Source organism: Theobroma umbraticum, unplaced genomic scaffold (genome assembly GCF_002168275.2).
Source record: "Theobroma umbraticum cultivar Fairchild unplaced genomic scaffold, ASM216827v3 scaffold_95.0, whole genome shotgun sequence".
Lineage (NCBI taxonomy): Eukaryota > Viridiplantae > Streptophyta > Magnoliopsida > Malvales > Malvaceae > Theobroma > Theobroma umbraticum.
The window spans coordinates 11,024,509-11,040,154 of NW_018397257.1; the positions used below are offsets into that span (position 1 = coordinate 11,024,509).

General features: G+C 35.0%; 2 protein-coding genes across 6 annotated transcripts; both read right to left on the minus strand.

The window, feature by feature from the left end:
* Positions 1-1,106: 1,106 nt before the first annotated feature.
* TPST (tyrosylprotein sulfotransferase) lies at positions 1,107-5,445 on the minus strand. 2 transcript variants are annotated; one of them, XM_021422110.2, is made up of 13 exons: positions 5,379-5,445; positions 5,046-5,117; positions 4,776-4,941; positions 4,598-4,669; positions 4,201-4,489; positions 3,513-3,653; positions 3,326-3,430; positions 3,062-3,209; positions 2,811-2,860; positions 2,653-2,724; positions 2,438-2,557; positions 1,632-1,766; positions 1,107-1,328 (listed from the first exon to the last, which is right to left on the minus strand). In XM_021422110.2, the coding sequence occupies exons 2-13, from the start codon at positions 5,092-5,094 to the stop codon at positions 1,188-1,190; spliced, it is 1,488 nt and encodes a 495-aa protein (XP_021277785.1). In that variant the 5' UTR covers positions 5,095-5,117; positions 5,379-5,445; the 3' UTR covers positions 1,107-1,187. The 2 variants fall into 2 exon arrangements, with proteins under 2 accessions (XP_021277785.1, XP_021277786.1); XM_021422111.2 differs by lacking the exon at positions 5,379-5,445 and adding an exon at positions 5,206-5,345.
* LOC110411801 (Pleckstrin homology (PH) and lipid-binding START domains-containing protein) lies at positions 5,379-14,351 on the minus strand. Of its 4 annotated transcripts, none has more exons than XM_089782825.1 (22): positions 13,906-14,351; positions 12,830-12,904; positions 12,662-12,715; positions 12,507-12,572; positions 12,361-12,419; positions 11,998-12,128; positions 11,878-11,924; positions 11,704-11,801; positions 11,048-11,143; positions 10,898-10,962; positions 10,726-10,797; positions 10,140-10,286; positions 9,689-9,999; positions 9,389-9,455; positions 9,095-9,270; positions 8,631-8,732; positions 8,434-8,484; positions 8,184-8,327; positions 7,729-7,824; positions 7,289-7,390; positions 7,065-7,151; positions 5,379-5,501 (listed from the first exon to the last, which is right to left on the minus strand). In XM_089782825.1, exons 1-22 carry the CDS (start codon positions 14,059-14,061, stop codon positions 5,451-5,453), a joined length of 2,253 nt encoding a protein of 750 aa, XP_089638951.1. In that variant the 5' UTR covers positions 14,062-14,351; the 3' UTR covers positions 5,379-5,450. The 4 variants fall into 4 exon arrangements, with proteins under 4 accessions (XP_089638951.1, XP_089638952.1, XP_021277784.1 ...); XM_089782826.1 differs by having other exon boundaries at positions 9,392-9,455; positions 13,906-14,344; XM_021422109.2 differs by lacking the exon at positions 5,379-5,501 and having other exon boundaries at positions 6,783-7,151; positions 9,392-9,455; positions 13,906-14,344.
* Positions 14,352-15,646: the final 1,295 nt, after the last annotated feature.

Below are 15,646 nucleotides of genomic sequence, written 5' to 3' on the forward strand. Positions count from 1 at the left end.
CCAATTATTTAGTTGGATCTTCCACATGCTGTGGTCCCTTATTTTCATTTTCATTCTTTGGCCTTTCTTTCTTTCCATTTTCCATTTTTATTTATTTATTTTACCACAAGGTAAAGAAGGACAAAGGTAGTGATTGAAGGGAATAGGGGTTGGGCACACCTCAATTTTAGGTGCCTGCCTTTTTTACCTCTTGGCTTTGACTGAGGGAAGGATTGGGCAAGCTTGTGCACTTGGTTTGTGCCCCTTTAGAATAGCCTTGCAATTCGTGGGTTTGGGTTTTTGGAGAAAGCCTTTTAAGATTGAATCTTCTTTTGAATAGGGGGGAAATGGGAAAATTGTTATAGGAAGAAAAGGGGGTGTGTAGCTTGGGAAAGGGTTGATTGAATCCTTTTCCCTTGTTTCTTGGGGGTTTCCCTTCAAGGTAGAAGTATTCACAGTAGCCATTTCTAGTATAAAGATGAAGACTTGATTCTGTATGTCAAATTTATATTTAATGCACCGACAACATACAACATATCGAATATATCCCAGAAAAAAAGGAAAGAGAAATGCAAGGGAATGTAACGTTTCTATCAAGTCACCAAATGATGTTTTTAAATCAACAAACTTGATTGCCTACGTTTAGCACTTGAAATATCCATGTCTTTTGGTCATAGATCTCTACATTCCATCTTCCTGAAACCGACCACATGCCAAATTGCCAATCTGGGTGGGCCTTTGGCCTTTTGACAAGCCACGATTCTGCTTTAAGTCAGATGGTTCTGAATTGTTCACAACCATTACACCCTCATTTCCCTAAAGGCACATTACACCTTTGACCACATCGAAAGAAAGCCACTTTCCCACACCCTTTTGAACTATCAGAACCTAAGAGGACCCCTCGGAGACAGCCTCAAGTCAGTTTCTATCACAAGTCAATTGCAAAACTACTGCTTCTATTAGAACTAAGTTTTGACCCAGCTGAGAGGAAATATAAAACTACATGAGATTGTCACGTGAATGCAACAACAAAATCATAAAGCTTTTATCCAATCATAAGTCATCACTATTGAAAACTTATGATCAACGGTTGAGAGCTTCACAATTAAGCACTCGGGCAAGATGAATAATAAGCTAATCCCTATTCTTTAATCTGATATATAAAAATTTTTTTGGCTGTGATCCATATAACCAACAGTCAGTAACATTCATATCTTCACTTTCAATGTTCTTCGCTTTGCATTTACAAACAACATGAAGATAAAGAGCAAGACAAACGGCATGGTCCACAAAAAGACATCCCAGAGCTTGGTTCCACCTGAGTAAGTGAACATGCTTCCCAGTGTGTCCTGCAAAATTAAGCAGCATAATAAGGATATCACTTTGATTGAAACAGTTAAAACTGTTGTTGCTTTCACCTAGACCTCGCCCTGTTGGAATCTAAAGAGGGCAGATATATCAAGCAAGCAGATCAAGGATATCCACAAGTAAAAAGTAAGGGCATGTTTTGGCCAACTAACATTGATTACCAGGATCTAACAAGTTACAACATTATTATCCAATTTTAACTTCTCAGTTGGAAAGGTAGAAATAACTGCAAAGCATTTTCAAAAAAAATTGTATGTGTAAGTCTTGAATGTATACCAACTCACCGGATCAAACATCTTCTCCGCAGCTTGCTCGTGTTGCTTTGCAAAGACGCCCTGGGCATACTCATAGAGCTCCAAATCAAGGTTGTTAAGCCTTTGGATCTGCTGGAGGACCATCTGAGGAACTTGAAGACGTGCCTGTAGATTCAGATGTTAATACAAAAATTGGAACATTCCAACATTGACATAGCAACAGCTGAACTCTCTTCCTCTTAAGATTGAAGCAACGATCTTATGCTTATTTTCTATTTCCTTTTTCTTCTCCCTCACTTTTTTACACAAATCTCTTTAATGTTTGATGTCTAAGGCCCCAAAAAAACCACAGCCTTTGATTTGAAACCGTAAAGGTACTTATAGCACAGATAATAGATTTACAAATAACAACCCCAAACATGTACCAACAATCAAGGCATCAACTATCTAATTCCTTTGACAATGTTTTGCACCCTAAAAGTTGCCTACAGCCCTGTCATAGCAAAAAGATGGACTGACAGAAGGGTATGACAGAGATAGCATGTCTATTAAGGCATGGTTTGCTCCTGCCAAAGTGTTCAACTACTAGATACAGTCCCTACAGTGATTAATTAACAAATCTCCAGCACATGGAACACATAAAATCATTAAGCTAAGATTTTATTTTTTTAAAAAAATTCTCAATTTTGGTAGAAAGACAGTTCAAAAACTGTAAATCAAAAAGAACTTTGGCCTAAAGATTAGCCATATAGTTAAACCAAACATGCTCTAGAAATTGATGACATATATGCATTTACAATGATGAAGCACGTTAAATGTCAGGTATTGTAGAGTACCTCCTTTGTGAAGTTTGCCGGTGAGATTCTCTTCAAAGAAGCAATACGTCGACGTGCTTGGGTCTTTCGTAAACTAGAAATGCAAACCTCATAAGTTTCCATAAGCTTTCCCACAGACATCTGTCATGGTAGAAAAGAAGACATAAGTTATTACTTTTTTCAAGAGGAAGAGATCCCAATATGCCCATATAAAAAGTCACAGAAAAATGGCTTACAGTCTCTTGCTTTACTTCATTGTCATCTGATAATGTTGCAGCTTCATTCCCCATCTCATCTGAGGTGATATTCTGTCATAGAGGCGAACAAGAATCATTATGAGTGCTACTCTAGTTGATATCCAGCTATTAAGCTTTCATTTGCTAAAATGGAGCACCTGATGATCATTACTATCCAGCTCTGAGTCTGAAAATGAAGTGCTCTGTTCTGCGGTACAAGCAAGTAATTTAAGCAACATGCTAAAAATATCTTGACTAAAATCATTTGAAAGAAAGATAAGAAAAGAAAATGAGGCAAATCAGCACTTCAATGTAATACAATCAATATAAGACATCAACAAGTGTTTACAAGGATTTCTGCATTAGACAAGTTTAAGGAGGGGAAAATTCAATAAAAGTCCACGCTAACCTGATTTATTGACAGCGGCTCCCTCACCAATAGCATTTGATTCTACCAGCTGGGAGATCACCTGTGCCCCAATCACATTGGCAAACATGGTTGCAGATTTCCTATGGTCCTCAGTTAGACCAACATATAACATATTGTCCAACCTCTTCTGCAAGATTTACAAGTATCTACCATAATTGCAACAATAAAATGGAAAAAAAGGGGAAAAAATCAGAAAAGCATTTATATGAACATTTGTACGATATTCAAACCTATTTTAATTACCTTTGCAACTTGAAGCACATATTCACCAAGTTTCTTGTACTTCTCTACACAGTGGCGCACTTCATGTGCTTCAGGTAAGCAAGAGTTGTTTGTCAATCCTGCAATCTGTGAATTAAATTAGCAAACCAGCATTTTGGATAAAAATATAGAAAGAAAAGAGCTGATGCTGCAAAGCATGGATTAGTACCTGAAACGTAGCTCCATTATGGACAATTTCATGAGCTATAGGATTGCTGATATAATCGAGTAATGGCATTGCCATGTCTTCCATATTGTATGGATCACTGCTCTTAATATCATTGATGCCCCTAACTTTTCTAGCATCTCTCTGCTCATAAGAATAAAACTAAATATGAAGGTCTCGTACATAATTACATCATTGAGGCAGACAGGTTGATTAATAAGCCACATAGAAGTCTCAGTAGATTACCAAAGACAATTCCCCGTTCTTGGTCACTTCAGATCATACAAAATGAATGCAGATCTGGTAGGTTTTGGTCATGGAAAATTGAGAAAGGGGAGTGGAGATGCTCTCAAAACAGACAAAAGAATGCTATCTTAAAAGATAAATTAATAAGCAAATAAAACTAACAATTTGCAACAGCACTAAAAATCTAAAATGCAGAAAAAAAGGTTGTGTAGCAACAACTTCTCCCTAAATGCCAAAAGGTATCACTAAGTTAAATATCAGAAAAATATTGCATAGAGAACTTGGAAATCCTGGAAAAGACAGTGAAGCCTTCACTGAAGGAAGAGAGAACTCATGCCGGCAAAAGTGTATCTCTAAGAAGTAGTAAAACTGTAGAACAAATAGCAGGGAAAAGTGTAATGATTAATTTAGAATAATAACTCATGCAGAAGTAAAGCAAACATACCCGAGCAAACAGGTCTTCCCTCATCCACGGAACAAGATACTTCCAAGGCCATATATCCAGCGTACTTACTCCATTAGTTTTAGAGCGCAAACGTCCAGTCATTTGCATAGCAGAGGTTAAGTTGGGGTGCACTAGAAACCTAGCAGCCACCTCCACTGAAAACTCATAAGTGCTAAAAACACGGTCAACTGGATTCCGAAGTATTGTCACAACGGATGTTCTGTCCCTGGGAAGTTTAGAGGTTACGCTATAGTCATCATGAGTAGTCAACAACCTGCATTTCGCCTTGCTGCATTCAGATGGGAACAAAATTCAATTATACTTGCTTGAAAGAGCAAAGGTAGAAAAGGAGAACTTGTCATTCAAGTCTTACATAAGAACAAAATTTATAAAGTACCTAGGATCAAAGCGTAGCTTGTCGTAAGACCGGGGGCATTCAAGAGAATTCGAATACAACTTCTTTAAGAAACTGCAAGCATAAACAAAAAAAATGGGGGAGAAATTAAATGCGGTTGGCAAAATGGATTGACTTCCCCAGTGTCATCAAATTGCCTTATTTTATATGAAAAATTTACCAGTGAAAATAGGTTCGTCCTCCGGTTCGTGGAACATGAAGGAAGAAAAGTAAATCCTTCAGCGTGTGTTTATCCTCTTTGACTTCATGATCAAGTGAAGTAAATGCCCATTTTTTTACCACATTTTGGCAATGCTCGGAATCAGTTATAGAAAAGACATTCACCACTACATCATCCACATAAAATAAAAGAAAAAAATTGTCAAGAAAATGAACACTTCATTCTATCATTACCCATGGAACACTTCAATCTATTCAATGAAAAGAATACCTAATCCGAGTAGTATCAACAGAACTGTGGATTTCTGAGTAGGATCCATTCACTCAATTCCTACTCCAATCACTGCCAAAGAAAATAAAAAAAAATCAGCAACAAAAAACAATAACAATACGAAAATAACAAAAAATAAAAGCCGAAAAAGAAAACAAACCAAAACAAAAGGGTACAGCAACAATAAAACCCTAAGCAAGAGCCAGGTAGACGAGAAAACCAGAGGAGAAATTGAAAGGTAAAAGAAGGGAATTTAAGTCTGAAAAAATGGAAAATAAACAAATAAAAAGAAAAAAGGGGAGGAAGAAGAAATATTCAGAAAAAGTGAGCTACCTGTTATCGAACAACGCGATCTCGTGCTCATAAATCCCCTCGAGCTGTGTCGGGACTTCGCTCACACGAATTTTAGCTCTTCAATCGATTTTGGCCCCACACCCACACCCACAGGCACATACACTGACATACATACATAAAAAAAGGAAACTAAGATATGCGTGTGCGTGAGAATTTTTCTTTTTCTTTTTCTCGCTAGCCAAACAGGGTTTTGGGAGAAGCCCTATGTCCGAAGAGGGGCACGGAAATCAGCACAGAGAGAGACAGAACTATGAACAACTCTCTCTCTCTCTCTCGACAATGATCGACGAAGTGGAAGAAAATGGAACAGTTTGAATGTCGATAAGTACCTGTCTTGAAAATTTTCATTCACTTATTTTTAATTATTTGTCAAGGTATCCCTTATTATATATTATTACTGCATAGTTTGACTTTGATGTTTTAGACTCCGTAGTCAACCCACTAAAATTTCTTCTAATGGAGAAATAATTGATAAATTTATTTTTTTTCTTTTTTTGGAAGAGATAAGATTTATCTTTTTTTTCCTCTCTAAAAGAAAAGATTTATCTCTGTAAAAAAATTACAATTTGGATGATCATATAATTTTTTTTAGGAATGGATGATTATATATCTCGATACAATACTCTCTCTCTCTCTTTTTCATTTATCTTTCTTCTCGAAATGTTTCAAAATGATTTTTTTAACATTTAATACTCTTATTTTTTTACTATATAAACTTAGTTTTTACAAAAAAATTAAATATTTATATTATAAATTTTTATAGAGAAAACGCTGTGTTATGGGTTGGGATTAGAAGAATTGAAATGAGTGGAAGTGGGGTATAGTGCTGTAGGTTGTTTGATTTTTATTTTATTTTTTAATGTATAGTTGCATGTGTCAAGCTGTCACCTTGGGTGACGCTTGCAATGCGGGACACAAGAAGGAATAGGAATGTGGGCTTTTTAGCCGTTTTAGCCAGAGTCAAAATGCCTAAATGGTGCCCCCAACCTACCCCATTTTGGGGACATGAAAAAAGGGCTTAAGTAATAGAAAGCTCCTCCATTATATATCTAAATTCTTTTATTTTTATATTATACTCAAATAAAATCTTTTATTTTTTTTATTTATATTCGTACCGGACAAAAAATTGACAGTCATAGATTTAATATTAACTTTACGTCATATATGATATAACGTCTGACATCTACCGTGTGAACAAAAAATATTTTAAAGACTTGTATAAATAAAAATCAATAAAATATAGACTTAAATAAATTTAGACCCTTTGGTGGTGGGCCCTACCCACACACCACCAAGGAGATTTTCTAGAAAAGAAAAAAAAAGATAGAAAAAATAAACAGTCCATGTCAGCATTCCATTTAAGATAGGATTATAAGTAAGAAATTAGAAATCCAAATGGAAAATTTAGATACTAATTTAACTGTGTCAACTGTACAAAGGTTTTGTTTTTTCCATTCCAATGATATGGTATATATCTAACAGCACCAGATGATGATGCTGTAGATAATCCCATTTGATTGAATAAAAGAATCGAACTTTTTTTTTTTTTTGGCAAGCAAGCAATGAATATGCAATAATATGATTTTTTTTTTGTATTCTTCATCATCCAAAGCTTTTCTTAGCCAGCCTATCAAGTAAAACATCAGATTGAGAAGTTAATCATACTTTTACTGGAATAGATTTCGTTGCGTCTAGATGGTTCAGGCGGCATGTCCCGAGAAGATACTCCGGGAGCTCCTCTTCTGTGTTCGCCTGCATACAAGCAAATCGGACAACTTTAGACTGTTGGAGGTGTATGTATGATCATAGACAAAGGTGAGAGGTTGCATTTAAGCTCAAAAAATGTTGTTCCGTTTTCGATCCTTGTTTTGCTTAACTGTTGTTTTTACCTGTATCAAGAATGCCATTTCGATGACCAGATTGTTGAGGTAACCAAGCACAAGATTGACCACACCTCTGGCTACAGTTGATGATCCAATGTCGATCCCAAGCTGAAATAACAATTGCAAAAAATTTCAGTGTCATGCCGTACACATAAAACTTCTCATGCTTTGTAAGTGATGTTGTGCCTCTCCAGTTTGCTTCCGAAGAGCGAAAAGGCTTGAAGAGAAGTGAAACCAACTCAATCTGGTCTTATATGATTTTTCAAATGCATCCTCCCTTATTTACAATCCATACAACTACAGATAAATATAATTGTACCGCACATCACTTCAAACACTGATTAGTGAAACTAACTGATTGTTCCGAAATGAGTAAATGCTATATATACACGTGCATGTGTGTGGTTGGACCTGCACAGATTTACATACGTTTCATAAAATTTTACCTCCAAGTAGTTCTTCCCATGGAAATAGTTAATTTCCAGAGCTTGGCCAATGAGACAAGCTTTCTTTCCAACACTCTGCTTGACTATCCACGACCCCTGACAAAACAAAGTCCAACTGTCAGTACCCTTTGCTTTATGCAATGCGGAATAAAGTTATATAAAGCACAAAACTAGCTAGTCTTCATGGTAATTCTCTGCTTTGAAGATTTCATTTTAAGAAATCCTTACGGTTTCTGAGCGGCGAATTTGGAAAAAGCAATTTTTATGTAAGACCTTAATTCTTTAAAAAGAAAAACACCAATTAAAAATACAAATTGTTTTTTGCCTTCTGCTTAAATGGAGCACAAGCTTGATCAATTGTTTTTGAAGTTCTTATTAAACCTACTAGTGAGTTCACTTCCATCAAGAATACACAGACTCTCAATCTCAACTGCAAAAATGCTGCATGCACCAACCTTTGATATGTATGGAATGAGCTTAAACCTTGAATTTCTATATGCATCATCTCCATTGATGAAGTTCTGTAGTAAGGGTGAATCTTCGACAGGAGTATTCATCATATAGTATAGCGCTAAGCTATATGTAGTTGAACCTGGCACCTGTTTCACAGTAAATAATTCAAATATTTCAAATGCTTGAGAACCAAGGTGAATATAGATAGAAATACAGCTTGACAGGATAAGTGTAAGCAAAAGACCAAAGTACCTGGATGTTTATAATGAAGAAAAACTCTGGCCCTCCCTGAGCAGCATATTTCTGCAGATAAACGCTTTGTAAAATTTCTTTTAATTTACATGCATAATATAGCAAATGCAACAAGTACAGTTGAGCTTATAGGTGACTCATGAGCAATGATCGCAACATCTCAATTAACAAAGTAATGACATATATTAAAGAAAAACCTGAACAATGCCTCCAGGACGACCTCCTAGATCATCTTCTCGTTTGTCAGATCTTAGCCAATCTGCAGCAACCATTTGCATCAACGTGCCCGTTGCCTTAAACTGAAAAGAAATCAAGAGTAAATATATAATTTTAAACTGGAACTTGAAATTTCAGGGCAGGCAAACTAAAAATGGAGCTTTACACAAGAAAAGCCAAAGGGAATTCATTGGGGACATCCAGGACTACATATTTCTAGAAGCTAATCATGGTATAATATCTACAGAACCCTACAATTGATTGTATCCAAAACATGCTAGGCAAACATGGAAGGACATGTATAGTTTAGAGATCATAAGAGACAAAACATCAGTTCACTGCAAGATCATGCAATAAGGCATACAATAATCCATCATAGAACACACCAGATGAACTTTTCTCATACATGACAGCTTTGTCCTCACTGAAAAATTGTTCTTCATACCTTCTTACGGTCTTCCAGGTAATTCTCCCCACGAATTAAAAATGTGGAGGGTTCTGCTGCTGTCCAACTGCAAGGTAATGTACAAGTCGGATCCTTTGGAAGAGTGTTTCCATAAGAGCAAAATATGCCATCTTCCCTCATCATGTCTTGTAAGTCCACATAGCCCCTCTTCTGGACTGCAACATGGGAATATTGTAAGCCATCAGCAATATTCAACTATTTCCTTGAAAAAGAAAAATCATTGTTGCCGTAAATTTAGAGGTTTAGGTGAATACTGATCATCCAAATAGGAACCACCTGCAAGATCATGTAACTTTTTCACAAAAACAGCAGCAGTTGATAACTTTGGATGGCGTGTATCCTGCAAGTTTCTCAGTCATATAGAAGTTGGTAAGAAATTTGAAGCAAAACAATTTACATAGAACTTTTAATAGCCTCATGTAATGCTAGAGTTACTGTAATCCAGGAACAAGAAATAAAATATCAAAAATGGAGAAGCTCTATAGGGGGTCACATCCTCTATGAGATATGAGGCACCACTAACTGCAAATTCATTTGCATGTGAAAAACAATGATAACTACTTTGACACATACCTGAGAGTATGCTTCTGGACCAAAATCAGAAGCCCACCCATCTTCTGATTGATCATAGTCTGTTGGTTCTGGAACATCAAAGAATTCATCAGCAGCATCATTAAGTCCCACCAGGCTCGAGTGTTCTGAAGGTGCTCTTTCCATTACTTCACTCATATTTTCCTTGATTTTCCCAGCCTCTATCTGTGTACACATATCAACCATGCCGTCCTCTTCACTCTGATGCAACCTAACATTCCTTATCAACTCTCTGGATGGAAGATCAACTGAAGGATATTTTCCTTGTTTTGCTTTGAATAACTCTCTTAGTGCTGCTAGTACATGATATAAATTCCCAGCAATTTAATGCCCCAAATGATCACACAAAGTTATAACGCAGAACTCACACACATACACTACAGACAATATATGAACAGATAAATAAGATTCTACCAGCAGTTGCGATGATTACCAGCAACTCTCTCAAGCATCCGAATGGTAATAGATCGGGCTGCAGAAGTTCGCAGATAGGATTTCCAGAATTTCCAATCAATTGCAAGCATGTGTTTTACAACAGAGTGTTTTCCTTCATTCACTGGAGATATAACATATCCACCACCTGCAAGTAAGTACCAATCGTTAATTTCATAGAGTAAGTTTTGCTTTTGCTGTTTTTAAATATAAATCTCCTTATCTTTAATTAACAAAAAAATCAAGTCCACATCATATGCCACAACCCATAAATTTCTGTGTGGTATATGAGGACAATGAAAAAATTGATCAAATCAAAATAAAGAAAAAATAACTATTTATCAGCAGTATTCAAACTGAGAAGCCAAACAATGCTTCAATATACAAACTCACACGAAAGCCAGTATATATGCATGTGCTCATGCACACATGAGATACAAGGAGGCAAGGCACTTGCATGCTAAATTTATGCCAAAAACAGCTCATTCATCTTATAATGTCTTTATTTATGTATAACACCAGAATATAGAGAAGTCAGAAAGATGAAAAAAGTTCTCTTTTACTTATATATTTCAGGCATACATTACTTTTAAGGCAGGCACGGACATAGCTTTTCTGTGGGGGCCACTTCTTGTGAAACACTGAGTGGTAGAGAATAACTGTGAGAAAATCAACCAAACAAGATTAGTTGGCAATTCAACTGGATCTGTTCTGAATTCTGAATAAAACTTTTAAGAATTTTCTCAAAGCAATAACCACCATATGTTCCATCATCTTCTCTTCTCCAATAGCGCCGCAACAAAAGATCCCTCCTTCTCATTCCCCTGCAAGTATAATGAGTTAGTAAAAATTAAACAGAAACCTCTGTCCAGCAAAACATAATGATTAAATCCGAAGATTCCATCTGACCAAGGTAACCAGTCACTATATAGCTGCTTGTGAACAATATCAGTATGACCATCGAGATGTTCAACCACGCTACCCTTGTAGAAACAGAAGTCCCATCTGCAAGACAATTTGATTAGACACTTGTTTTTAGAAAAACAAAAAGAATACTTTTCAGAAAAGACACAATACATTGCTAGTTGAATAGAGTTCTAGCTTTCCACAACTTTTGGACACACTAGAAAGCATCTGAGCAGTAATCATGAATCAAATAGATGCATTAAAAAAGGGCACCAAATACAGATGTCAAATCTATGCATAGTATGATTTTCAGGATCTAGATTCCTTCCTATGGTTCTTTTGAGCTATTAAACTATACTGTATTAAGAATCTCTAGATATATTGGACTTTCACATTAACAAGGGCAACGATTACATAGTATCTTTTGCTATCTACAACTTCAGTGGGAGAAAAGCTCTAGTGACACACAAAAAATTCGTCCAATGAGAAAATAACAATCACAATGAGGTCTGTTCCGAAGAATCAAAATGCTATATTTACTACAATTACTAATATGCATAAAATTAAAGTACCACTTGAGATTGAAATCAAGCCATGCCTCTTACAAAAGAATATAAGTGCTTTATTTTAAGAAAAGTACAGAGCACTTGGCAACTTACTCTGATCTTGAGGGTCCTAGAGACATAAGTGTCTGGAAAATGGCTTCTGAAGTTCCATCTACAACACCCACAGCCATGATTGCAGGATGGTCATCCCACTGCCAAGGGAGGAGTAAAATAATCAAATTACAATTGCATGTAAAACCATAGACTGGTGAATCAAAAATTACCAACCTTTCCGTGAGAATCCCTATCTTTAGCTTCTTTAAACAGTCTAAGACCTGCATTGCACTCATGGTTTTAGACAAACAACTATGGCTATCTAAAAAATCACAAGTTTTTGTTTGTACTTACCGTTCTGACAGCCAAAGATTGTCCAAGATGATGGTGCTACAACATCAGACATCACTCTGTCCACCTTTGTGGATGAATGAAGAGTCCAGTCAATAGAATTATTGTGAATTTCACTACTGGAACCACTGGATCTGCATACATAGAGACCTTCTAAGAAACTGATATATAATAATGAGGTATTAATACAAAAACAAACATCATGTCCTCTTACAGAACATATGTGAACAAACTCAACTTAAATAATTCAAGCAATCTGCACAGAACCCAAATAGTTTACCAGCATAGGTGAACAGACAACAAAAAACCCAGAAGTTAAATGCATGTTGAATAGCAATAATGCTGAATGGTAACTCATTATTATACCTGAAGGACTGCCATCTGCTCCTTGAACAGGCAACATCATTTCCAGGGTGTGGACCACCCTGCATATATACAATCAAGTCTCAGTTGCATCTCATCTTATGCCAGAAACTTATGACATGCATTAACAAGAGGAAGCTGTTCAGCACCTTTAAAGCTGCTTCTTGAAAGGAATGAATCCATCTTGCTGCTTCTTCAGGACTACTAGCTCCTAGCTATTAAATTTAGATTCCATATCTCATACATGAAGGTGAAAGTATTATACATATTGACTAACAATCTTTATATGAAATATTTGCCTCACCTTAAGCTGATCATTGTGATTAGAACTATTATAAAGAGTGAATATGAAGAATACCTACAAAGTCGAACAAAAACTGTCATTACAAAGGCGCCAATGGCATGAACTGATCAGAAAGAGAAACCTGGAAATTTACCAATGCCCAAGAAAAACAACACATAATTTACATACTTTTCTGTGAATGCTCTCCCTCCCATTATCTGTAACCCGGATGCAGGAATCAATAATTGCACTTCTACCAGGTTCCTGAGAAGCAAATCAAGGTTTAGCTCTTACACCTAATAAAATTCCCAAAACCATCAAATAAACAGTCCGCAAGTGAGAAACTAAAAACAACTTATTAACTCAAAATGAATGTGAGCCTAAATACAATCTCAGAACCCTCATTTTCTTCATTCATCAAATTATAGACACATTACTTTCACAAAGCTAAAAACGAACTGCAACAGCAAGAAACAGAGGCACTAGATAGCTTGATCATGGGCTATTTTTCCAAGGCAGCTAAACCCACTTCCCACAAAAAATGAGACGTGGTCACTTTGTATAATTATGCTTAAATTGGAGCTGTTTGCTTGGCTTATGATTATTCTCAAATAAACTCAACTATCAATAAATAAGAAAGTTAAAGATTAAGGAGTTCAAAAACTGTGACATATGAATGATAAAGTAAAATATTCCTGACACAAAGTTGACGGTAGAATTCTCCAGAATTACGTATAAACAGTAATATCTCTAACAAAAAAGAAAGCACCAGCAAAATCTGAGAAACTGCTTTGATTGAAAGAAACAATTCAAAAAGGTCAAAAGAGCAAAAAGTCTGCGACGTAGTAAAATACATGTTCTCAACCATGCGCGCGCTTTCTCTCTCTCTCTCTCTCTCTCTCTCTCTCTCAAAGTAAACGCGCTAATACTCGAACGGAAAACGCGTTTGCCATGGAAATTATTAAAGCACGTTCAACTAATCCATGATTAAGAAACTAATATCATAATTAAATAAAAAAAATTAACAACATATAATCAATAATCTTCTCCAGTAAAAATTACTAGTTACTTCGCCAGCTGGATCGACTAATCAAAAACTTAAACAACAAAAAAAAAAAGAAGACAAAATACAATGATATTAAAGTTTAATGCCATTATTTCTTCTCAAGATTTGTTAAATGAGTAAAGAAACTTGCAAGATAAGTTTCTCCACAAAAAAAAAAAGATATTACTAAAAAAGGAGTGATGAAAAAGAAGGAAGAGACCTGGAGATTGGAAATGGGAATGGATTTGAAGCTCTTGAGAAGATGATCTTCAAGAACAAAGTAACGTTTCCTTGAGTACTGTAATCCAATCCGATTCGAACGAATTATATATAGCCATCCTTCCATTTTCAAGTCTTCGTTCTGCGAACCAGCCATTTTCCTTTTCCTTTTCCTTTTTTAAAAAATAAAAAAAACAAAGAAAAAAGAGAAAAAATTCTTTTCCAAACAGAGAATCAAAAGAAAATGGTGGATGCTGATTCGATCCTCCTGATTCTAATAATGGAAGTACAGAGAATTCAAGCTGTGAAAATTATCGAAACTCTCTTTCTGCTTTGGAGTTTCAGTTACTGAATAACCAAAAACAAAAAAAAAAAGAAACAAAAATTACTTTCTCTCTCTTTCGCTCTCGTTTTTCTGTTCTCTCTTTTGTTTGAGAAAACTGAAAATGGAGAGAAAGCATATATGAGACAAAGATTGCCAGAAGGCGAATATTGAATTATTGAAATTACTTTCTTACCCTTTTCTCATTGCATTTGAAAAAGGTTGAACGAAGTACGCTCAACTTCTGCAGCCAATCATGTACTCGTTCCCCTTTTTGTTTTTATTTATTTAATTAGAATAAAAAAAAAGTTTAGGGTAATATTATATCTGTACCCTTTCTAATTTCAATTTGGTTCATTGACATCCTTTTGATATCATTTTTTTTTCAATTAGTATCTTGTAAATAATTTCAATTCTTACAAAAACTGATTTATTAATTTTACCGAGTAAAATACAAGAATATCCTTCAATATGAGCAAATAATATAGCTTTAAATTGAAAATTATTTTGATAATGTTCTCGGTAAAATTTGTCCAAAAATTTGAATTCAGAAGAAAAAGAAATCACAGGGTGTTATGTGAAAAAAATTAAAATTTTAAGGGGTGTAGGTGAAATTTGTCCAAAAATTTATATACTTGTAGAAAAAAGAAAGAAGTTTTGAATTTTTTTAATTTACTATTTAACAAAAACACCTTTAAATGTGAATAAATAATTTAACTTTGAATTGAAAATATTTTGATAATTTTATCAAGTAAAGTTAACATTGTAACTTTTGTGAGAATCGAAGTTATTTACAAAATACTAATTGAGAAAAAAAATCACAATGGGTCATGTGAAAAAAAATAAAGAAATCTCAAGGCATGTGAGTGAAATTTGTCCAAAAATTTATATATTCATGGAAAAAAGAGGTTATTTTTCTTGTAAAAAAAGTAACATCAAAATTCAGAGTTTGTTGAGAAGTTTGCAACTAACTTGACTTGAAAATAATCATATCAACAATATATATTAAGGTCCATCCTCCATAATGTATTGGTGAAAGGTTCACATCCAATCATAGAACCAAATTAACAAAGCTAATTATGACCAAATAGTGTATATATATATATATGTTTGATTACTATTAATATGTATTGAGTCTTATCTGGAAAAATATTTATCAGAATATTTGAATTTTTGAAATTTTATATTTGTGATTTTTTGTGTAAAATTTTTGTCCTCGATAATGATTTTTAGTAAAATTAGAGGAGGAAAAAAAATTTGGGATGGTGACAAATGAATGAAAATGTATTGATTTGCATGTTTCTTTCATTTCTTGTGGCATTAAGCTATGATGACCACTTTTCTGTGGTCCTGATTTAATAGTTACGTATAAATTTAATTAGGAAGATGTCAATGGTACAAAAGTGCATACTAATAATGT

Coding starts and splice junctions, on each gene's coding strand:
- TPST (XM_021422110.2), bottom strand. CDS start 5,094: ATGGATCCTACTCAGAAATCCACAGTTCTGTTGATACTACTCGGATTA. Junction 3,654..4,200: donor GGGAAGACCTGTTTGCTCGG/GTATGTTTGCTT, acceptor TCTTATGAGCAG/AGAGATGCTAGAAAAGTTAG. Junction 2,558..2,652: donor ATGAAGTAAAGCAAGAGACT/GTAAGCCATTTT, acceptor CTACCATGACAG/ATGTCTGTGGGAAAGCTTAT.
- LOC110411801 (XM_089782825.1), bottom strand. CDS start 14,061: ATGGCTGGTTCGCAGAACGAAGACTTGAAAATGGAAGGATGGCTATAT. Junction 11,144..11,703: donor CTAGGACCCTCAAGATCAGA/GTAAGTTGCCAA, acceptor ATTGTCTTGCAG/ATGGGACTTCTGTTTCTACA. Junction 9,271..9,388: donor GTTACATGATCTTGCAGGTG/GTTCCTATTTGG, acceptor CCCATGTTGCAG/TCCAGAAGAGGGGCTATGTG.